This window comes from Cariama cristata, unplaced genomic scaffold, assembly GCF_000690535.1.
Source record: "Cariama cristata isolate BGI_N322 unplaced genomic scaffold, ASM69053v1 scaffold5951, whole genome shotgun sequence".
Taxonomy (NCBI): Eukaryota; Metazoa; Chordata; class Aves; order Cariamiformes; family Cariamidae; genus Cariama; species Cariama cristata.
The window spans coordinates 66,929-91,670 of NW_009598598.1; the positions used below are offsets into that span (position 1 = coordinate 66,929).

The 24,742-nt window shown below is 40.9% G+C and overlaps 1 protein-coding gene across 1 annotated transcript in view; it reads left to right on the forward strand.

The window, feature by feature from the left end:
- NELL2 (NEL-like 2 (chicken)) overlaps positions 1 to 15,020 on the forward strand; it is a gene marked incomplete at its 5' end in the record, with an annotated part of 76,405 nt that extends 61,385 nt beyond the window's left edge. Inside the window, 3 exons of the mRNA XM_009709349.1 lie at positions 11,462 to 11,584; positions 14,103 to 14,198; positions 14,680 to 15,020. Coding sequence (XP_009707651.1) covers positions 11,462 to 11,584; positions 14,103 to 14,198; positions 14,680 to 14,708 — 248 coding nt within the window. The remainder of the gene's footprint in view (positions 1 to 11,461; positions 11,585 to 14,102; positions 14,199 to 14,679) is intronic.
- Positions 15,021 to 24,742: the final 9,722 nt, after the last annotated feature.

A 24,742-nucleotide genomic window follows, 5' to 3' on the forward strand; every position in this document is an offset into this window, starting at 1 on the left:
ACGCTTTTTCTGCCCTTCTAATTTTGTCTAAAACTAGTTTCAGTTCCTGGATTTGCTCTGTGTTTGCCAGCTCATCTAAATGAGTAAAGAAGACGGAGTGATTGACAGGACCTCTCTACAGCAGTCAGAAGGAGTGGGCCAACAAGAAAGAACAAATACCACCTACTGAGAAAACACATTGGAACCCATCCTTAGGGTTTTCTTCTGCTAATGCCCCAAGGAAGGCTGGCCAAATCATCATCATTAATTTGAAAAGTCATGGTGATACAAAGGGAAACACACGCGGTGCTCCTGTACAACATAATCCTAAGGTTCTTGGGTGAAATTTCACTTTTATTAGTGAAGTTCTATATTGCGAGGAAGAGTTTCTGAAGTTACTGTGTCTGTAAAAGATCCTTGATATTTTCCCCGAGGACATTCTCAATGTACAGAACTGTACTGTCTTGGTTTTTTGTAAGGAAAGTGGTTTTGAGGCATCTTCAAGACTGAACTAGAAAACTGAAAACATAAATTGATTACCATTTCTGAAATAATTTACTTTCTTGAAATCAGTCTACTTTACAATTTATGTAGTCGGATGTGCAAAAATTGAGGCCCTCCTCATGAAATAACAAAAAACTTTGAAAATCTCAGCATTTCTCTTAAGAACCAAGAACTCTGTCAACAAGCTTAGCAATAAAGTAGGAGGCTGCTCTACCTAAATGGTTTGTAGGAGTTTTTGTAGGAGTATTTTTTCTTTCTGACAAGCTTCCAAATCATCTTAAAAAGACTGTATATGTTTCCTACTGATGTTATATGCTGCAATCTTTTCACATCATCTTAAGTATATTCTTAGGAGAAATGGTGCAAGGAATTGTATCTATTTTATGTTTAAAAAGTAAAAGGTATTCCAGGGAAATGCTTGCAGTCAGCTAGCTTGATTAGCCTGTAACTCACATTGCTCTTAATTGAAAGCCACTGTTGTCTTCTGTAGGTGTTCTTTAAAATTGTTACAAGAAGGCAATGAAAATTAAGTATCTTAATGTTTTATCACTCTAATTTTTTTGCCTCATGTTTTGCTTTGGGGTTGACCATTTTGTGAAAACGTCAATGTGCTTGTTTATTTGCATTTTATTCCTTCGTTTTATTTACCTGTTTCAGTTTCCCTTCCAATATAATAATTAAAGAAATGTGCATTTGATTTAAATGGGGAACAGGATTTCATCATGAATACTTATTTTCTAATGCAAAATAATATTAGAGTAGTAGACTGTTTAATCATGCAATAAAGGATAAATTTATACTATCCCAAATATCTGTCTTGGCAGATATTGGAACTAATTTGTAAATACTTCCTAAGTTAATGTCTAAGTCATGTGGAAGTGGAGATTTGGACTGGACTTAGAAAGATAAGCAGCTCTGAGTCACACAGACCAATCACCAGGGAAAATATATTGTCAGCAACAGTAATTACAGCAGGTAATTGTGTCATTTACCCTGTTACAGACCAGTAAATGTGATGAATTTGCAACATACCAGCTGTCACGCAGTGTTAACTTTGATGTTCAGGGTTTGGAAACCTGTAGTAGAATCTTTTAATGACGGTGCGTTTAAGAAAAAGAGGATAAAGGTTTCTTACTGTTCGAAGTGGACATAAATGGCTAGTTCTTTTCAAAATAAGAGGATTGATTTCTGGAAAGGTGGGAGTCCATCAAGAGTACTCTGTTTTAATTTTTTCCTGTGTTTTTAATAAGTTTGGAGTGTGCGCATGGTTGGTAAGAAGAATTTATTGCCTTGTTCCTAGCTCTTCAGAAGGTGGAAATAGATGTAGAGTTCAACTTAAGTTCTGTCTACATTGTTTTAATGTTTGGGAGGTAAATAGAAATTGTGGTTGGTGGTAGTCTGAACGGATATTCCAATTTGCTTTGAATACCCTATGTTTATTCACTTAGTACACCTTCCATGGAGTGGGCTTCACCTTAGTTTGAAGTCCTCCAAAGTTGTTGACAGCATCTCAGCTTAAATCCTAACTTTTCCAAAGAGCAGACATATAAAGGATGTAGGATTACAAGGGTGAAGTCATCCTGGGATGACAGTAGTATTAGGAAGATGGAATACCTGATTGTCTTACCAGAAATAGTACTGCCCTCCTTGGTACCCAGGGAGCCATCGGAGTGCCTGTGTCACCGTACGGCCGGGGAAATCAGAGGAACCATCTCTTGCATTAAGAAATCTCTCTGATGCATAAGAGGACAGAAAACCCATTTGTTTCCTAATATTTATGATTAGGTAAGTTGCTCCAGATGCCTACGGCCGAGAGCAGGATGAAAGCAACAGCAGCATTTCATCCACCGCTGTGGTGCCTCTCATTTTCATCACTTGACAAGCCCTGTCCTTGGCAATGGTGCTCCATGTTGTAACTGCGATTTTTGCCAGGAGCCCTTGGCATGAGTTGGCAAACCCTGGTCACGATGCTGTCCCAAAAGGAACAGAAGAGGGGCACCAGCTGTCTCTAGAGAGCTTTGGATACGTCTACATTTTATCAAACTGACTTTTGCCAGTACTTGATTGCTGAGGCATCTTTCTTCTGTCCCACTGAATATCCATCCTTCTGTTAACTTTGTGCTGAAAAAGTGTTCGGAGGTGGTTTTGTGGAGCCCCCGGTTATGTAGATGGTCTGTAAGTTGTTACTAGTGAGATACAAGAACAGGCAGCAAGGTAGGAGCCTCAACAGCCGTCGGAGAGCCACTTTCCTGCTTTCTTTGTGTAACAGAAATGTGTGTAGGATGGAGGCCAAACATCCAGCAGGTATCTGTTGCTGGTGGCAGACTTGTTAGAACATGGAGCCTTTTAGTAAGGAAACAGTAAATTAAAAGGGTTGGCATTAGGAGAAGAGGTAAAATAAACATTTTTCAGTTGGCTGAGGAAATTGCAGTAGCATATCTACAGCTCTAGTCTGGCTATTCTACTAGCAATAAAATAGGGAGCACTGCTATAGATGTAGAATTTGCTATCATTGTCACTTTTGACAACATAATAGGAGATTTTGAAAGCATCGGTTTTTTGTAAGTGCCTGAGAGTTTTCGTGTGCAATACAAGTTGGAATTTAAGAGATTTACCTAGGAACAAATAATGCATCTGACTAGATAAAAGAAAAAAAAGATGAATTTATGGGAAAAGTCTACATGATGAAATACCTTTTAAAAGATAGAAACCTTATTTTAAAATGTCAAGATATTAAGAGATCAGTTTGAATTAAGGCAAGAAAGAAGTGGTTGACAAGGTCACAGACCTCTTGTCTAGACTGAAATCTCTTAAGGTGGGATTTTCAAAATCATTTTGCATTTGCATTACAGTCCTGCCATTGAAATCAGTGGGACTTACAGATTTTCCTTTAGGGGAAACAGTTAGGCCTATGCTAAGTGCTTTAGAAATCCTTCCCTTAAACTTTTGTGTTCAAGAAGGAATATAGAAAATGGCAGACATGAAGGAAAGTGGGGATAAATTAAAGCTTTTTTAACTTTAGCTGTCACACTAAATATTCTTCAGTATATTTCCTCTGCCTAACTGGTTGAAAAGTGTAAAAATTCACAGGATGTTACATGAAGTAACACTGATTAATGTTACAATAGAAGCCTCCACAAGAGCAATGTGAGTATTTTGCGAAAATATGTCGTGTTCCATGAAATTGGGAATCACGATTACAACACACATTTTAAAGATGATGAAACTTAGCTGGATTTAAGAAAGTTTAAATGATTTGCTGAAGAGCTGCGGAGGAAGGTGGAAGGAGCAATGGTAGGCCTGCCTTGAAAGGTGTATTTTACCCATCAGCTGAGACTGAGGATATCTCGGCATGGACTTCTTGGTGTGCGGATACCACTGGAAAGATGAACTGGTCAACATTCAAGTTGTGTTTTGACTTTTCAAGTTGAGTCCTAGGGGAGAGTATACCCTGCTTAGAGCCATAAAATCCATTGTTAGAGCTACAGAATTTGGAATTACTAGTGGACAATTCAAAGGGCCTTACAGCTAAGAGTTATGTATTCCTTCAGTCTAGGAGGAAAACCCAGAACAGGAATAACCAAAAAAAATAAAGAAAAGAGATTTTGTACAAAGAGAAAGGTCTTAAAGTCAAAGGGTAGGGAAAAAAAGTATATGCCTCTTGTAGACTTTGGTGTGTGAAATAGTTTTCTTTAGATGAAAGTCTGTTGTGAAATAAAATGTAAAATTGAAGATCTTCTCAGAATAAGTTTTGGAAAAACTAGTGTTTACTAGGATTAGAATGTCCCATATTTTTGGGAGTTAAATTTGCATAAAAATATACAGTATTTCTCTAGGGATTTTTGGTCCCAGGATCTTTCTTGTGTTCTCCACATCGGTAAAGAACAGTGCACACGTTAAAAGTTTTGGTTCTCCTAGAGAGAAAAGAACTTCGTTACTGGAAATGGGAGGTGTTTTAGCGATGGATTTCATCGTCACATTCAGTGTCAGGATTTGTCTTTTTGTGAAACAAATTATACCAGTTCCAAAAGTCCAGCTCAGTCCATGCCTGTCTCAGTCTCGTCAGAGCTACAGCCACCTCGGAGCTTTCTCCAAAGCCCTCCTGGCCTCACAGGCAGGTGCAAGGAGAATGAGTGCTTGTTCCTTCTCTTGATCAAGTGTTTTTTCAGCTGCTTTTGATCCTGCATCAATAATTGGTGGTAATATAGATTCCCTGTTGTATCTTCCTAGTAGTATAACTAAGATGCAGTCCTGGAGCTTTCTCATAAAGGATATGAAAAGGAACGCTGGATTTTGACCATATCCCCAAATGGATTTTCTTCCTAACGTTTCACTACAGTTTTCTTGGGTTTCCTTTTTTATCACATTAACACCAAATACAGAATAAGTAAATAAGCTAATAGATAAAAGAGAGAAGTAAACATCTGGATGAGACGACAGCAGCTGTTCTCCCTGAAGAACAACAGTGGACTAAGTAATTACAGACAGAAACAGCATTTCAGAAAGCAGGATGGTCTCTAAACAGACCTTGAAAATAGAGCATGCACATGCCACAGCTATTTTTATTATCATCATAATTAAGAGGAAAAATTCTGGACATAGATCTACAGAAATTATTGTTTATGGTTGCACTGAAGAAAGAATTAGAAAATGAGGACCAAGAGCAGCATGCATATACGGGAGTGGATGAAGGTGAAAATCAGTCAAGTAGCAGGATTAGCAGTGAATAGGCTATTGCAGGGAGTCCTGGCTTTTCATATCCCCAGCTTTGAACTGAGGACAGCTGCTGGTGGTCATTAATTAATGATTAATGACTTCAGCATTAACTAAGGGTAAACTGTGTGATGGTAACTCTATGAGTAATTAAAGCATGGGTTCCATTTTGCATTTGAATTAAGGAATACCTATAAAAAATGAATCAGGGCATACTTGAATTGGGGAATATCAGTCTTAAAATTTAACATAAATATATGGAAAACATAGAATCATAGACTTGTTTAGGGTGGAAAAGACCTTTTAGATCATCAAGTCCAACTGTTAAGCTAGCACTGCCAAGCCCACCACTAAGCCCTGTCCCTAAGCACCACACCTACACGGCTTTTAAATACCTCCAGGGATGGGGACTCCACCACTTCCCTGGGCAGCCTGTTCCATGCTTGACAGCACTTTGGGTGAAGAAATTCTTCCTAATATCCAATCTAAACCTACCGTGGCACAACTTGAGGACATTTCCTCTTGTCCTATCACTGGTTACTTGGGAGAAGAGACCGACCCCCACCTCACTACCCCCTCCTGTCAGGTCGTTGTAGAGAGCGATCAGGTCTCCCCTCAGCCTCCTCTTCTCCAGACCAAACCCCCCCAGCTCCCTCAGCCGCTCCCCATCAGACTTGTGCTCCAGACCCTTCACCACCTTCGTTGCCCTTCTCTGGACTCGCTCCAGCAAATAGCATAATTCAATAAATTCACAGCACTTGCTCTTTGAGAATAGTGTACAGATACTGAGACTTTAAGTGACCCTGCCAATTAGAGTTTAAACTAGTTAATATGAAGTCTTAAAGAAATGAACCATCTGTCATTTCCCAAATGATCTTAATGGAGTAAGTCTTCCAAACTATCCATATAATTACTACTAATTTTTGTCTTGTACATGAACTATATGAGGCGAAAAAAGCTTGTAATTAAGATAAACTGTAAGTGGGCATTTAAGTGTGTCGGCTGTTGATAGTTCAAGTTGTCACTGCCACATCAGATGGCCAGCTGGTCACCAAGGCTCTGTAGATCTATACCAAATCAATGGGAAGGAGACAAGAGGCCGAAAGTAATTTGAGTTCAAGAATGCAGAGGCATCAAAAGGAGAAAATAGCTAATATATTCTCTTTATTTCAATTATTTTAATTTAATCCTCGTCCACAAATTCCTCACTCAGAAATGAGTATCTGTTGCATTGTGTTACAAGATTACTATTGGAGGAGTGTTATTTTATTTATATTTTTGGGAACTTTTATGCATTTCTGTGCCTGAAGTGTGATCTCGGCTCTTATTTTCCAGTGTTGGTAATGGATAGTTCAGGAAAACTGCCAGCATAATATTCTTTACCCATAAGTAAGTGATGCAACTCAGTCAACATTCCTTTTTGCTATTGGATTAGGATTCTGTTTGTTGGGTTTTTTTTTCTTAGACATGTGCAGAATTTGGATGCGCAAGGCATATATTCGGAAAGCTTGCAGTATGCGAGTAGGAAATGCTATATGGACTTTTGTTTATTTTTAATCATGAACTACGCAGTAGGAAAGATAGGGGCTGATGTTGCCTAGTGCTGGGAGAACGAGGAGGCACGTGACAAACCTTGTGGAGAGCGTGTTAAATTTTACTAAGTTCTGCAAGAATCTCTGCACAGGTAAGAAACTTGGCAAGACAGATCCCCAGCTGTCATTGCCTTGACATACATCACAGGATCTAGTGGGTCCTGACCAGTTTATGCTAGCAGTCTCTCTCTCCCTAGGACGTGGTACTTCACCCTAGATATCCTGAAGTACCAACGTTTTTGTTAAGCAAACCATATGGAATATTCTGGAGTAGTATTTCAAAGTGAACCAAAGTAAGATAAAGTATATCACCCTTACTGTATGTGCATATAGAATCATAGAATTGTTATGGTTGGACGAGACCTCAAAGATCAAGTCCAGCTGTCTGCCCAACGCCACCATGCCCACTAAACCCACTAAACCATGTCTTGAAGAAATATATATGTATGTATGTATGCGTATATATCTTCGTGTGTGTATATAATCTATTTGCAGCACACCCAAATGTGCATAAGTGAATTAATTGCATTGTCACATAGTTTTTTGCATCTCTAAGTCATCTGTGTCATAAGAACTATTTAATGGAACATTCACACACACTCACTGTTACTATTGCTATTACCATGGAGCAATAGCAAATTTTGGAGTTGAAATTTTTTTCTATCTAGAAAGACCACATTCCAGAGATAGTTCAGTCAATATAAAGACTGTATTTAAAACTTCAGTTGATTCCCAGAACAGAGATTTTGAGAATTTTAACACTGTTGAGCACAGAGTCCTGAATAGTGCAAAATGGAATTTAGATATACTAGATAATAAAGCATTGAAACCAGTGCATGTGGTCTTTATAGAAGATATTTATGCAAATTCAAGTTTGTTAATCATTAAAATCTCTCTGCAAAAGTAACTTTTATTTTTTTGCCTCTGTAATACTGTTGTACCTGGCCTGTCCCCATCTTCATTATGGTATGCAGTGAAATAAGTATAGAACTTCCGTTAAATGTGTGTCACATAATTTCTAAAGATGCTTGAAATAAATGGCCTCAGTGTTGCTTCTTGCAGCATCAGAAATATATTTGGGCAGTACTGACATTTCTAAATGATACTAATGATGTTGCTATAATGGTTTTTGAACTTAAAAAAAAAAAAGTATTAATGGTTCCCTTTAAATAATCTGCTTGTACAGTTCCTGGTTTGATATTTAAGATTGCTGAACTTTATCTCTGCAGTTTCCTCCTTATTTAAGGTGTTTTTCCAAATATTTGATTAAAAAAAAGAAGCCAAAATGATAAGCCTGAATAAATGAAGAATTATCACCAGAGCACCACCCTTTTTATTACAAATAAGTATTTCTGTCTTTAATAAAGCTGGACAGTCTACCTGATTGTTAATAGAGAATTCTGGAAGAAGCTGTTTCTGATGGTCTCTAAATTGGTGTGCACAGTGTGCCATGTGCTGGAAGAGTGAATGTAGTAGACGCTAGAGTAGATGCTTTATGTACAGGGTTTTTTCAAGTGTAGCTTAACTGTTTGTAATCAGTCCATAAAAGAGCCAGTCCTGAAGTGTAGGCTGACTGCTCTGTTCGGTGCCACTGTGAGAAGGAATATGAAGAAGTATGATGTTTAAATGGTTTCAAGTGTGTTATTGAAGCTAAGCTCAGATGATACAGAGCAACAAATCTAGATGGACTGTAAAACACACTGATTCTTTTATTCCTGATTTTTTCCATTCCTATCATTTTAAAATGTACACTCCTTTAATTGAATCACAAAATTTCCTCTTACTTAAGTTTTCCTCCTAAAAAATACCACGTAAACTTCAATCCAAGAATCATTTATCAGACCCATGAATTTTTTCATGAGTCACTGATACTTAATTTAAATAAAAAGAGACCTGCAGTTTGAGCAGATGACCACAGAAGCAGAAGTGCTGGCTGTTTTGGTACAGTATGGGTTATGTGCTGGACCCTCGTCCTGAAACGTCAGCAAGCATCCTCCATGACCTTTCTTACAGGAGGGTAAGAAACACTGAAGTTTCTTACACAGAGTAGGAAACCAGGCATACCATCTTTGAATCCAAGCCCCATTACTTAGCTGACGGAAAGTTAATTTTATTGATACTGTACGCTTTAAGAAAAATCCATCTTAAAAGACTCAGTAGTTTTTCTTAGCCCAGAGAGTAAATGTTAGGAAGGCACACTCAAGTGTGACAGGCTTGTTATATGAAGGACATACATCTGTGCAAACGGTCTTCAAGGCCCCGGTACTGCAGGGCGTTATAAAGATGGTTAGTACCTTGTTGTACCGGAGTACCGAAAGGCAGTTTGCTGGGCACGTGCCTTGCCTTGGGTGCCTTGCTGGGCTTTCAGAGCGACTCGCGCCCCGCACTGGGAACCCCTCCTTTGAGCGTGGCCGCCTGCCATCGCCTGCTTTCCCCTAATGTACCCTTATCCCTAGCAAAGAGCTGCCGTACGTGCCAGGGATGCTTTTCGTTCCTAAGGCATGGGGTGGATGGCTACACTTCGTCGTTGAGGATGAGACTTAATTTGTCAAATTCAGTGATTGGAGCTGAGTTTACCAGTGTGATGTATTGTTCTATAGATCCTGCCTCCTGAGATACCAAGATAATGGCTTTGCAAGATATTTTGGCCTGCTGAGTGCATAATGTTTTGCATGTTTCCACAGTTATTTTCCTGTTGTAAGTGATACAGAACATTTTAAAATGAGATAATAATATATATTTAATATTTAAATAGCATGCCGTATTTAAATAATATCATAATATTAACACAAACTAAGAAAGCCAGGATAGTAATACAGTACAGATAATTTTTACCTAAATTGCATGATCATTACTTTATTCTTCTTTTATTTTAAGGACTGGTTTAGCATAAATGCTGTTTCAGCCAGCACAAGAGATTTCGCTGTGTTAGGAGGTCAGAGTCAAATATTGTAAGCGGGTTTTAGAGGGGCTGGATCATTTGGTGAACGATAACAATTTTAGTTATTCATGCTGAGAGCAAAGTAATTAAATCTGCTGCGTCCGGCGAGGGACTCGGCTCCGTAAGCGCTGGGGGTTGAGGAGAGCGTTGGGGATACGAGACACAGAAGCCCTTGTTTAGAAGAGGGATATTAGGTTAAGTGTTATTAAAAGCCAAACAAATAATCACTTGACAGCACCACAAACCCACAAAATAAAATTTAATCTAAACCTGTGTAGCATTTAACATTGATTAGTTACATTGTGGTGAATTTTTCCCTCCTTTTAAACAAGAGGTCCTTGCCATTACTAGAGGAAGATTTACATCTACTGATGGATTAGAGATGTGCCATTCTGCCAGTTTTATGCTCCCACAGTTTATGGCCAGTATTGAAAGAGCAAGTTGAACATTTCCATAGTGATCTGCAAATGTTAAGAAATTAATTTCCCTGACAACTCTGTGCGGTATGTGCAGACGTCAGCTCTTTATTTATAAAGGGGAAGATTCAGAGCAGTGTGACATGCCCAAAACTGGGGAAGAAAGAGATCCGATTCCAGACTTCAGACTTGTGTCAGATCACCAGAATGGGCATAAGCTGCCCTGATAAACTTTGGTAAGACCTGGGCAGAATGGTGGCTATGAAAGCCTCACATGCAGGTTAGCCCATGTGTGCTGATTGAAATTAGGTGCCTTTATGTTCCCCAAATAGTTGGTTTTCCTGAAATTAAAATTTCAGAGGTCTGAAATTATTTACGGATAGATGAATGCTGTTGATTTGAAGAAAATGCAAGGAATATTTCCAGAAGACGGAAACATTTTGTTTTGATGCCTACAGACTAAGATACTATATTTTGAAAAGAGTATTTCATGTAGCATTTTGAAATGACACTTTAGAGCATCTTATTTTGAATTTGCATTTTCCATTTCTTAAAAATCACGAACTCAACCATTAAAATGTTCAGTAACCGAAACACACAATACTTTTTTTGTTTCAGATTAAACAGTGCCTTGCAAGTTAACACAAACTCATGTTGTCCAGACTTTTTGTTTGTTCCCAAGAGAGGTATTTCCCAGTATGTCTGAGGCTAGTCACCAGACCGAGGAGTCTCATCCATTTCACTCCGGTGCTAGGACATGCCATGCCAAAAGTCCCTTGAACAGCAGGCAGACCTTTGTTTTCAGGTTATTTATTTCATATAAATAAAGCTATATACGCACTGAAGGGGAGGAAAGCACGGGCTATGTTTTGAAGTCCTGCCTTCTGCTAGCCGTATCTTTTCCAGCGTGGAGCGTGTGTCTCGCGCCATCAGTCAGCTTTCTGAAGGAAACCCTATGAATCCCACATAAGATAAACCTGCATGAATAAATTATACAGTAGAAGTAGCATATGGATTTTCAGCATGCTAGCCGGCTCTTTGGTAAATGTTTACGAGAACGCTGTAGCCCACATAGAAAGTGTAAGGGTGGTGGCTCCCTGTTAATGAAAGTGGAATTATGCTGCGGCACAGTTTTCACATACTAGCGTGGGCTGAAAATATATACCCGGCCTATCCCATGGTTACTTGTTCACATAGCCCTATTGTCAGTAACTACTACTGTGTTTATCTCTTTTTAAGGTGAAAACCTATACAAAGCTTTTATTTTGTTGTGGTTTAAAAATTCAGGACCATCCCATTTTTGTTTCCCTTTTCAGAGCATGACGAGTGTATAACAAACCAGCACAACTGTGATGAAAACGCACTCTGTTTCAACACCGTGGGTGGGCACAACTGTGTCTGCAAGCCGGGTTACACGGGAAATGGCACCATCTGCAAAGGTAAGCCGCCGAAAACCCCAGGTTCGGCAGCCTTTGAACTGGATGAGATGTTTTGTCATAGGTGATGCACATCTGGTCACATGCCTTGAAAAAGACAGGCAAAATGCTGGCTAGGCAGTTAGGTCCTGCACCTGTAAGAAGATTTTCATAGGCAGATATACACCGACTTTGCCTTTGGCAGAGTGCACAGTAATCTGAGGATGATGCATACATAGATAGTATGCTCTAAAATTTGAAGTAATTATGTTTAATTTCTGTGTCAAGGTAACGGTTTCTATACATGCTACCCCATTCAAGGAAGCCCACAGTTAACAACAAATTTACAGCTGTGAAAATATTGGCAGATCTATGTTGTCTGCGGTCATTCACTTGCTATTTTGCTTGGATGAACTGGAAGTTGTTTGGTGTGCTGTGTCTTTTTATTGTAAATGAGAAAAGCAGTAGATGTGCATGCACAACACGTTTGCTACACATGAGGTGGTGCCTTGTTTTCTAACATTCTCATTCATTGGTAAACATGAGAAATTACACTCCTACTCTTAAAAAGATGCTTTCCCAGAGATACAATGCTGCTTTTATTTCTGTTGCGTTTCACATCGGAGGAGATGATACTTGGTACTTGGGCCCAAATCCTCAGAAGTCCTCAGGCTCCAAGCATAGGATTTAGAGGATGCTTGAAAATATAAGTAGTGTAGCTGTAGGGGAACTGGCGCAGATGTGAGAAGTGGTCCAGCTGCAGCAACAGCATACCCAGCGTTCCTTGAAATTATGCCTCAGTCCTCTTGATCTGATAGGGGTCAGAATCTAAGGGGCTGGAGTTAACACTGGTAATATCCCATAGATACCTTCTGCTCCTGGGCATTATCAAGGCTAAGCAACCCAGAATTTCTTTGATTGCTAAGCCTGATTAAGATCTTAGCACTAGTTATTCCTTCACCTGAGTCACAGTATGATTTTTCTAAATATTCCTAACGTAAACAAGCTCTTCGTAAAACGCAACTGCCTAGTCCACTTCCAGTCAAACACATGGGTAGAGGGAGAGATGTCAGCAAATCGCCCTTTTATGCTGGGCTCCCTCCTCTGTGGAATGGTTAAAAAGTCTTAGCCTGAGGAGGTTCAGACCCAAAGCCACTCCTCTCGAAGAGAGCTCTGTCTGCGCAGCGCATTCCTGTTCTGGCCTTAGGAGTATTCCCCAATCCTTCTGTCAGCTTACAAAAAAGTAATTGAGATCTTTTTTGGGTCAAAGAGAAGGTGGATAACCCTAGAGCACCGTGTTCAGCTCTTCTGTTCCCTGAATAAGAGCTCTGACTGCAGATCTGACATTTCAGAGGGCACGTGGCCCCACTGTGAAAGAAAGGTGCACCCCTCCCTTTTCAATACTGAAAAACCAGTGTGCAGGAGAAGGCTCTGAGCCCTGTGTATTGCAATCTGAGAAATGTACTTCTGCAGCCCTGGCTTGGATGCCAGCATCCTTCAGAGAGACCTGGATGCGCCTCTTGTCCCCATGCCTTTGGCAGCGTTTCATGCCCTGTGCTGCCAGCCGTGCTCCCGTGCACCGCTGTCACCCTGCACCGGGAACCTCAGATGTCTCACTCGGTGCCGGAGGTCCCACGCCACAAGGCTGGTGCCTGGAAATAGAGCTGGAAAGCTCACATCGATAACACTCGTGTTCTCTCTCAGATGAGCCTTAAGACCTCATCAGTGGTGCTGTTACAGAGAGCAGCTGCAAACCGAAGCCTGGCATCTCCAGTGGCTGCTTGCAAGTGCAGGGCTAGACCAGTGCCCGGAGCAACGCTTTATGGTGGTGATAACCTCCGGCTGCCTGGTTTCACCTGCGGTTTCTTGCTGTGGATGCAATCAGAGCAATTAACAGCTGCCGTGTTTTCTGTCGGAGCTGGTTGCGTTTCTGTGTCTGCAGAAGGGACTCTTTAAAGCATACACGTATTCACATCTGTATCTGGAGAATGCTGCACCAAACTATGTAAGCACGGCTTCTCTGCAGCATGCCAAAGAACAAATCCAGGGATCCACTTCAAACTGTAAATGGTAAAAGTTTTTAAGTTCTTCAGAATCCCTTGAGACAAAATTACTATTTTTATTGTTTTGATCTAATTGCTTAATGAAGGAATAAGGTAGCCAGACAATTTAGTGTTCAGCTGTGCCTGTTATGCCCAGGCCTTTATTTGGGCAGCAGAGAAGACCAGCACTGCCCTAGCAAGAGTCTGTGCCTAGGGAAGATGCTGCCTTTCACCGCTTCCCAGCGCATGGGTAGGAGCGCATATGTGAGCTGTTGTCTTCGGATGATTTACTCTAATCTCCTTCTGTAGCTTGTCAGCCCATCTGGCCAGCAAGGCAGGGGGGCCATAAACCATCTCTTCGTGACCTCTGTCCTTGGGAGAAGGCCGTCTCTGCAGTCGGTGCCGCGGGGACCGCGTTTCGCGTCAGGCTGCCAGCAGCCACCTGCGCGGTTGCTGAGTGTCGTTCTGTTACCCATATATTGTGATTTTGCATTTTGCAGCATTTTGCAAAGACGGGTGTAGGAACGGAGGAGCCTGTATTGCTTCCAACGTGTGTGCCTGCCCACAAGGCTTCACTGGGCCCAGCTGTGAAACTGGTAAGAGTAGAACTGAATTTACGATGAAGGTAATCTGAGGAGGATGTTTGAGGTAATCCAAGAATAAAGGATTATTTAAGTGTGTGCCCTGAAAGAGGAAGCCCCTACTAAAAAGTTACTCACTTTTCTTATATGCCTCCCAAGAGAATGTATTACAGCAGTTCTAATTGGAAGCACATGGACTGCAAAAATGAGAACATGAATTAAGACATCTTGGGTTTTGATGTTTCATAATTAATAAGATCATTATAGACTTGCTTTTCACCTCAAATGGCCTTTAGTATCTCCTATAGATCACAGATAATCTGACATCTAGAAATAAATTCCAGTAATTGATTACTTCTGTGCTATAAATGTGCACCTGGTTCAGTAGCCTACCTTCCCTTGCAACCTTATTTGAAGACTTCTGATTAACTCAGTTTTCCTTACTCGGGGTTAAGGCAGGTTTCAGTGTTCCTGCTGCTTTTACCTCCTTTTGCAGGCATTCCTTTCTCTTCCTGCTACCCCTGAGGATGGCAGGACCACAAAGCCTTGTTTTAGAACTTTATTTTTTAAGTCTTGGATCTAGTCAAATTATATTGCCCAGTGGAGTATGCAGAATGTTAATACTTAGCATCTCAAGTGCCTGTAAATAATTCTCAAAGTTCAAATGAATAGTTTCAGCACCTTTATTTATTGCTGCAGAATTTTTAAATGCATTCTAACCACACATGCCTCCAGGAGGTAAAGGGAGAAAGCTCACATAGATTAATTGGCTTCAGTATGCCTAATAAAAGAGCAGTCTGCCACCTATGATTGACTATTGTGGCTGTTCTATATTGCCTTCAATAAATCTTCCAAACAGTGGAAAGGAGGTCATTTGAGCAAGTATTGCCTTCATCTGACTTGTAAACATGTCCAGTTTAATGAAAAACACAGACTGATCTGAATTCTGTATTATCTGGTCCATTTGAGAGGTGAGAAATGGGGTTGTTTTCATTCTTCTGTATTGGAGCAGATATGACCGCAGTGTGCAAGAGGGATGCTGTGTGAAAAGCAGCATCCTGGTGGTTCATCTATTTCTAGAAAAATGTCAAAAGAGCGAGTTTTCAAGTATTCCTCACTGTTTCACAGACTGCAAATAACATGGTACAGGATAGCAAGGTCTCTTCAGTGTAATGCTGTTGTGTTTTTGCTTGGAACAAATTGTATGCTAAGATAATGCTCAAGTATTAAAACAGTTACTTGGTTTTAATAATATTTGTCTTACATGCTCCTTGCAGCATTCTGCTGTTATCAACTAACTATAAGATGTATAGTTTCAAGGCCTGCATTCATCTTCTCCAGTTTTATACTTCTATCTGAAGCATATTTGCTTTAGTCTCCTTGTATAGTCAATATTAATAGCCACTATCAAAGAGATCTTACTGGCTTTTCCGAATTGCTGCTGGAAGTCCTGTTTCTGCTCCCGTCTTTAGAGGAGAACCCAGGGATGCTCTGTTCCCAGTTCGGAAAGTTCAGGCACCTTAAGCTAACTTAAGCTAGCTTGAGTGCATTCATCCCCAAATGTCCTTCAAAAGCAGCCGGACTGCTGGGCTAACAGCCTGTCATCCTTCCTGCCCTTCAGGAACCGTATCGGAGGGCAGGCAGAGACTTGGACCAGATCTGATGCCTTTCTGAATATCTCATCTCAGTATTTAATGTAAGGTTAGTGTAGCAGTGACCTGATATCGTGGAGCTAGAGATACCGTCGTTATGATTTGGAGACAGTTTGCCAGCCCCAAATCAGTTTCATAGATCAGCTTTGCAAGGAGAAGCCCCTCTGTCCTGGGACCTCCTCTGGACATCGTATTTTTTCTTGCCATTGAAATAAGTAAAGCTGGAGATCAGCCACATGGGTACAGGTCTGGTCACCTCATTTGGGTGTTGTGATCTGCTTGCACATGGCTTTGAAACGTACAGTCTGAAATACTGTCAGAGTGGCAAATGGAAGAGCCATCCTGTCGATAAAGAGCAAAAGCTGGTTCGTTGTGAGGCCGTGTTGTCAGAAAAATGGTGCTGTGTATGGCCATAAAAGAAAACCTGAGCTTCAGACAGTACGTCTTCACTCCCAGTGAATGCAACAGAATTTCCTGGAGGTACTTCTCGTTAGGCTTGAAGTGATTCAAGACACTCATACTACACATAATTTATGCTGGAAGCTTCCCTTTGTGAACAGTCATTTTATCTACAAAGGTGGTGTAATCTGTTCTGGGCAGACATCTTTAGTTGCAATCACATACAAGGAAGGAGGAGGATTGATGTAAAGATGCCAAATCTAATTTTAAATTGCATGTTACTTATTTCTGTTTATGCTACATATATTTAAAAACTGCTTATTGAAGAATCTTGGCATTTTTAACTTAAAATAAAACATACAGTTATATAGCAATTGTCAGCAGCTGCTATGAATTAATTAACAAGAGATTGAATCCACACCCCAGCAATAACCTAGAAAATACAGTCACCAGTTCTTACTGTTTCCTTCTGTAAAAGGTGGTTTAGTAGCTCTGTTTAAATCATTTTTCAGAATCACAGGAAGGATGAGGTTGGAAGGGACCCCTGGAGATCATCTTGTCTAATCCCCCTGTTCAGCGCAGGGTCAAATAGGGCTGGTTTCTCAGGACTGTGCCCAGTTCGATTTGGAGTCTTTTCAGGGTTGGAGAATCCATGAACTCTCTGGGTAACCAATTCCAGTGTTCAGTCACCCTCACAGTAAAAAAAAAAATTTCATTACGTTCAAATGCAATTTCCCATCCCCGAGTCCCTCTCCTGTGCATGACTGAGAAGTTCCTGGCTTTCCTGACACTCTCAGGTATTTATACACATTGATAAGATTCCCTCTCAGCCTTTTCATTTCCAGGCTGAATATCTCAGCTCTATCAGCCTCTCCTCGTATGACAGATCCTCTGGGCCCTTAATCATCTTCACAGCACTGTGATGGATTTGCTCCACATCTCTCTTGTACTGGGAAGCCCAGCACTGGACCCAGCACCCCAGATGTGATCTCAACAGCATGAAATAGAGAGGAAGGATCACCTCCTTTGACCTGCTGGCAATACTCTTCCTGACACAGCCGAGGAAGCTGTTGGCCTTCATTGCTGCAAGGGCACGTTGCTGGCTCATGTTCAACTTGGTGTCCACCAGGACCTCCAGATCCTTTTCTGCAAATCTGCTTTCCCCATTGGCCGGTCCCCAACCTGTTCTGGTGCTGGGGGTTGTTCCTTAGTGGCTGTAGGACTTGGCATTTCCTTCTGAACTTGATGACATTCCTGTTGGCCCATTTCTCCAACCTGTTGAGGTCTCTCTGAATGGCAGCACAACTACCTGGTGTAGCAACCTCTCCTTCACATTTTGTATCAGCTGCGAATGTGCTGAGGCTGCGCTCTGCCTTATTGTCCAGATGTTAAATGGTACTGGCCCAGTACCCAGGATTTACCCCGGCATACACCGTTAAGGGACTAGCCTCCAACTGGACTTTGTACGGCTGGTCGCAGCCCTCTGAGCCCAGCCATTCAGCAAGTTTTCAATCCACCTCACTGTCCATTTATTCAGCCTGCACTTTTTAGCTTGTCTGAGGATGTTACGAGAGCATGACAGGCCTTACTAAAGTCAAGATAAACAACATCCACTGCTCTCCTCCCATTCACCAACCTAGTCATCTTACTTTCGAAGGCTATCAGGTTGGTCAGGCATGATTTCCTCTTCATAAATCAATGCTGACTACTCCCCATCACCTTCTTGTTCTTAATACGTTCGGAAATGGTATCCAGGAAGATACCATCAGCTTCCTAGGGATAGAGGTGAGGCTGACTGATCTGTAGTTCCCTGGATCCTTGCCCTTCTTAAACATAGGAGGGACATTTGATTTCTTCCACTTCTCAGGAGCTTCTCCCGGTCGCCATGATCTTTCAAAGATAATTGAGGTTGGCCTCACAGTGACATCAGCCAGCTCCCTCAGCACTCCTGGGTGCGTCACATCAGGTTTGATCAACCTGTGTTTTTTTCCAATTTATTTATTTATTGATCCTCCTCCACCAAGGGTAAATTTTTCTTGCTCCAGACTTTCCCACTCGTCTTGGCGACCTCAGACTTCTGAAGGTAAATCTTACCAGTAAAGACCAAGATGAAGAAGGCATTGAGTACCTCACTGTTTTCCATGTCCCTTCCAAAACTCATCCTTGCACACTCAATCAGTGTCTCTATATTCCTCCCTGTCACCAGGACACTCGCAAAGCCTGAGAGGGATGATGCTGTCCATGCTTCGGTCTTGCCTGTGGAGCCAGGCTCATGTTGTAGAACAGGCCATTGGCCAAGAACAAGAATAAACCAGAGCTGAAATGGCTTGGATTGCTGGTGTCCAGAGCATCCCTCTCAATTTTTGATGAGGCTGTCTACTGTGTGCCAAAGACCTGGCCTGTTCCCTTGGTGCCAGTGTTGGTCGGGGAGATGTACTGTTCCATGTGGTGGGACTAACAGCTCTTCCAAGCCTTCCAACGGAGCAGAGAGGAGCGGAGGCAGTGACTTGATAGGGCACTGCTGAGTAGGAAGCAGACAGCCTGCTTCTGATGGGAGAGGTCAGAAGTCTTCTGATAAAATTATCCTGAGATTGACACGTGGTTTCAGGGCAAACCCATTCACCCAGAACTGAAAGCGGCTTTCCCAGTTCTGGTGGATTAGCACCAGAAGCTTGCTGGTGTTCATGGGCACAGCTGTAACTCTCTTCACCTGTCAGCCGCCACGCAAAGGCTATGTCAGATTCCTAAACTCAGTGCAGCTTTTGCAGAGAAGTGAAGCCTTGTGTAATTACGCACAGTAATGGGTTTCATAAAACTTTTTGCTTCCAAATGGGTGCTTCTGGGGTGTCAGTAGGAGCCGCGTCTCTCTCAGAAACGTAAGGAGACTCAGCTACCAGTGCTAGTCAGGCGTTTCCATGAGAAGAGGTATTCACTGCAGAGTGCCTTGCAGTTAACGGAGCTGTTGCAACACCTTAGAAGGATCTGTTGGGAGCCTTTTAGATTAATCATGGCCTGTGCCCTGTGGAAACGGATCAGTGGAATGAGGAAGCGGAGGTAAGAATCGTGTGCAGATATATCAACCTCCAGCACCTTTTTTTTTTTAATTAGTAATAGGACATAAAGGTGAGATGTGGGAGAATTCCTGTTTCTCTTCCCAAAGGATGTGGGTTGAGGCATTGTAAATGTTGGGGATGCATTAATTGGCTTACGGAGGCGGGGTTTATGTGTTAAAAGATTTTCAAGTCTTACCGGCACAGCAATAGTTAACCCAGTAGAGTAGAGCAGCCTTCTGCAGTGTGGAGAGCTGAGACTACCAGGGGAATCTAAAAATATTTGTGCCTGTTAAACTTTTTGAAAACACCTGACTCAATACTGTCTTGTTTTATTGCAAAATTATGAATTCTTCAATGGGCATTTTTAAATGCTATCTTAAATTATATTTGAAAAGTGTTTTATTTTAGAATCCAGCACAGGTTGACTTTGTTAGATCTGCTTGATGTTACTGTAACTCCCCTTTAATTTGATGACAGACATCCATTTGATGGATTTGTTCTCCTACTATATATGCGTATCTGCTAGTGCATGTATACAACACTACTGCATTTGTGCTGCTTGTCAGCTTCTTTTTTGAGTTCCCACACTCGTTTTGTGCTTTGAGTATTCCCCCGTACCGCTTTTAGTTATTCATGAGATCAAATAGCAGAGTTTTGCTACTAGTAGTGTTTTGATGTAGTTTTTGTTAACAGGTTGGCTGGAAGTATCTGGCTTTTTTTTATGGATGATTAGCTGTAACTTGCATTTCCTGGTAATGAACTTTCCTTGGATATCATGGGAATCACGTCCACCTGTTATTAAACAATCCATGGCAAACTGCTGAAAATAAACTGGCACACAAAGCTGTAACCTTTGAAAGGAACTCTTGAGAAAAAGTTTAATGTACAGATTCAACATTCATTCAGCCATGCATTATTACTAACAGTTGGCTTAATCAAACATGTAACTGAATTTATGAAAAAATGTGAGCATCAGGTGTGTGAGATCACCCTCCCTTATCTGATCTCTTATCAGAAATGGCCAAATCCAAGGAAAATATATTATTTGGCTCTTCTCTGTATTTTTTTCCACATATGTAAAGCTTAAACAAAAATACCCTAAGTGTTTCAAATACTTCATGGAGAAGGATAGATATTTTGATGTCACTGAAACAATTTTTTTGTACCTTGGTGGTTAACATTTGTAGTTCAAAATTCTGAAATATAACGCAGAAAAGTGATTTGCCTAAATAATTATTAGAGACCAGATCTCTTTAGAATTTTGTGCCACTTTCTATAGAAGTTAAATAATTAACATGCGTGACTGTTGCTCTTCTTTTGACTATTGCAAATCCAAATTAATTTGTTCATGTGCACTGACCATAATAATAGCAGGCTTTAGATTATTGAAGACTATTATTATTCCTATTCCAAAGGCAGCTTGTGAAAATCTTTTAATTCTGATACCCCAGTTATTAGGAAAATAATTTTACTGGTATTGGAAGAGACGGCTTTGTCAAAGTAACCAGAAAGCTTGTTAACTTCACTGATTTTGCAACAATGAAATATTTCAGTACTTTTATCATCATAAAAGAACTGCTTCCATTTAAGCCCTTGATCCCTTGTGTTCAGCTAAAATAACAACCATCAGCTTGTGACCAGGTAGGCTCTGCAGCTAAAGCTGTGACACAAATAGCATTTGAAGCCCATCGAGCATTGAACCAATTCTGTAAGAACTGGAATTACTTTTGGCAGAATTCTTAAAAATTCTTGGCCCCAGTCTACTGAAAACGCTCTGTAAGTTATGAAAGTATCACAGTCAAAACTTTCCCAACAACTCAGAAATCTGACGTTTGCTCAGTTGTTTTTTTTTTACAAGGAAGATTTAGATTACTGATAGTGAGATTGGGATTTATAACAATAATACCAAAAGCCTCAAATTTGTGGTACAAGTATGCAAGGTCCTGCACAAACCTAGAGTAAGAGGAGTGCCCTTCAACGGTTCATGGTCTAAACAAGGGAAACCACTTGCATGCTGGGATAAATGAGTATAACATATAAACTCCTTGAGCAGAAAGCATATTAATAATTTTATTGTCTGGAATCCTTAAGGGGTTGCTGGGCTTTTTAATGAAGGAGTAAACAAAAGAAGGGAGCAAGAGGAAAGTGGAGGGCACATGAAGGTAGCACAGGCATGGACTATCCAGAGCAATAGCTGTCGGAAGAAGGGATGCCCCCCGTAGTGCATTAGTTTTCATAGCCCACCTGGCTTGCTTGGATCCTGGTGTCCTGAGAATTCAGGCTCCCGTTTTTGAGGAGGCTCCCAAGTTTGAGACTTAGAAGTTAGAGGGTACTTTTGGCAGGAATTGTTTTAATTGCATTAAAGGGCTGACTTCAATTCATAGATATAAGAAAATGTTGAGTTAATCTATAGAGCCTGGATAAAATTTTTACGGACAAATAGTACTTGAGCGTGATCTGCAGTGTAAAACATTTTAATAGACCCCAGTGTGCAGTAGGAATTGATCACAGTCTGAAAGTCAGGCCTTTTGGAGTCACTTGAGTCCGGCATTTCCACGTCAGTAATTTTCAGAGTTTGCAGGCTATTCAAAACCTTTCTCTTGGTGCAAGCAAAAAACCAAAATCACCCAAGACAAAACCCAAAGAAGCTAAATTGTGGCTTACAAGCGGTTGAGATGCAGCTTGCCTGCCGAGGTGCGTGCTGCTGTAGCCCTGCTGCAGTGCCCAGGCTGCAGCGTCAGGTCTGGGTGAGAGCCAGAGCCCTGGCTGTGGGAGGAGGGGAGCGAGGAGAGATGCTGGAGCCGCCATTCCCAGCTCGTTACTGGACTTAGCTACCCTGGCCTCAGGGGACCACTGCCGTCTCTCCTCCTTGAGTCCTTCCATGTGCTCTCTGCTTCCTTGGCAAGTCTCCTGGCTTCCTGCCCTATGGAAATTTGGGTATGTGGCATGTTGGGGTGGTAAGTTTGGCCTTTCCAGCCATAGCTCAACTGTAGATGGAGACACGGAATTCTCAGTATCCTGCTTAAACTGATTTAACTTAAACTTTTAACAGTAAATATCTATCTGTACTTTCTGTTCTCAGGAGCTGAGAATGAAATGAAAATACTTCTGAATTACTGCACGCACCTGCATTTAATTAATGATGTCTGTGGTTTCCATTTCAGCAGAAAGAGACAGGACTTAGCTGCTAAAAATAATGTAATGATTTTGCTGAGGATGCTGAAACATCTTGCTTTATAACTTGCGTCTTTGCTATGTAAAGTCACTACCCAGCTTGCACAGGCCAGGTAATGAGTGGGCTGTGTTACGGTCTTGGCCTTCCCAAAGATGGCTATTTTGTGTGTCCGTTAGTGATTTCAGAGGCAAGAACAGTGTTGTTTGAGCTAGCCTTGGTTCATTGAGGTAATGCATATAACTAGTGTGTTTAGTGATGCCACATCTTACTCTGTATTATTCCATTTTAAATTCAGTCTTACTGTAGGAAAAGCAGATAGTAGCATCATGGGCAAACTTACAGGAAGCATCCTATAACATGAACTTCTACGTCTTCTTTAAACGTAACAGCTCACTCTACTTAAAAAGACTAATATGTCACTATGATAATTTTTCAATAAATTGATACAGAACTCTAATAATGAATTTTGAAATACATAATTTGTTTTGCAGTACTATCACTGAACTACAGTTATGCAATGTGAAACAAGCATCTTCACATAGAATTTTTTTTGGTGACTTGAGGAGAGGTTAGCAGGGTATGACTATACGCGTTATTTCCTTACAAAGCCGTACCAGTATAATAAGGAGAAATTGCCTCAGTAATAGAGAGTAACTGTTCCAGGCAGACAGGCCTAATTTGTACTGTCAAATCTGAAATTCCTAGAAAGTCTCTGAAACATCTTGTTTGGCTGCTCTGGAGCAGAGTGTGCAAAGTAACTTTTGGTTCCTGTATTTTTGTTCCTGTATTCCTGTTGATATGCTTTATGTAAGATCATGACATTAGGAGCCATCGTATTCACAGCTTCTCTTCTGGTTAGGAGCTTTGTTCATATGATACATCTGGTGAAACAGAGGAGGAAAAGAAAGCAAGCAAATTATGGCCTTGATATTTATGCATTTTCAGCTCCCCAAGACTGAGCGGGGCAAAGGGGGGATTTTTTGTGTACCTCACACCTTGAAGCTATATGGGTATTACTGAAAAGCTGGTACTGAAAGTCCTGTAGAGTTCTGCTGATGAAATGGTTTATTTTCCTTAGTCATGGTCTTCTGTAGTCAGCCAAAGGTATTTTATTAAAAGTATAGAGTACTATCTTTTGAACCATCTTCCAGTAATTCGAAATCAGTAATTATTTTGTCTTTTTTTTGCCATACTTCTCATCTGTTTGGTTTCTAGACAAACCTGATAAAAATAACAATTTTCCTTCTCAAACTTTCATTTCACCAAAACTGGGCCTTGTATTCAACTGATAGAAATTGATACAGTTCTCTGGCAGACACAACTATGTTCTTTTTATGAGCTGCCTTTGCATATGATCCAGTTTCTCTTGTTTATTTCTATTAAGGAACAATGATAATAAGTTGAAATGAGTCATTCTAAAATGCCCATTTCTGCTGATGCAAAAATGACTGTATGCCATTGATGGTCAAGACCATTTTGGTGTCTCTGACCAACCCCAAGGAAAACAAGGACCATGAAGAATGCTGTTGTAATGCTCACTCTTTAATGCATTTCTGAAGTCAGGCCTTGGGTGAGCAGGAATCCTATTAAGTTAGAGTCTAGCTGAAGGAACTATAACATACAATGTGTTCATAGCTTTATTCATAAATCATCTGCCTCCCCCACAACTAATTAGTATTCTAGGTGAATAGCTGCCCAGTCTAACTGGTGTAAAAATAAACCAAGTTCCTACTAATGCTGGTATCTTTAAAAGTAATAGGTGCACCATGGTTTGAAAAAAGTCAAGATAGGGTTGATTTCAAAAGAGGCTTTACCCCCAGAAGGATCTCAAGTGTGATGCATATTTCTAAGCTATTTAAATGAGTTCATGAAAAATATGTTGACTTTGCCTAAGTCTAAAGTCACTGCAAAGCATTTGATATATTACATCTTAAGGAACACCATACACCAAAGAGGCAAATACTGCGATCTCCACTTTTTTAATTGGGCTTCATTTGCTCTTAGGATCACAGGCAGACAGACAAGAGCAAACACTGGCAGAAGCTAAGTAGAGGCAAAGGTTTTAACTCTCTCCTGACTGTACCTCTCTTTTAACTGGCATCTCCTTTAATGCTGAAGTCCCACGGAGGCAGGGGAGAGAGCAGCATGTGGAGTGCAGGGTGAGTAGCGGCTTTGCTCACAGGGATTGTAGGTGGCAAAGGGCATGTCCCTCACCCTGTCTAGAACAAATATGCTCAAATGAGGAGGTGATGGAAATGGGGGTTGGGGTCAGTCCATCAC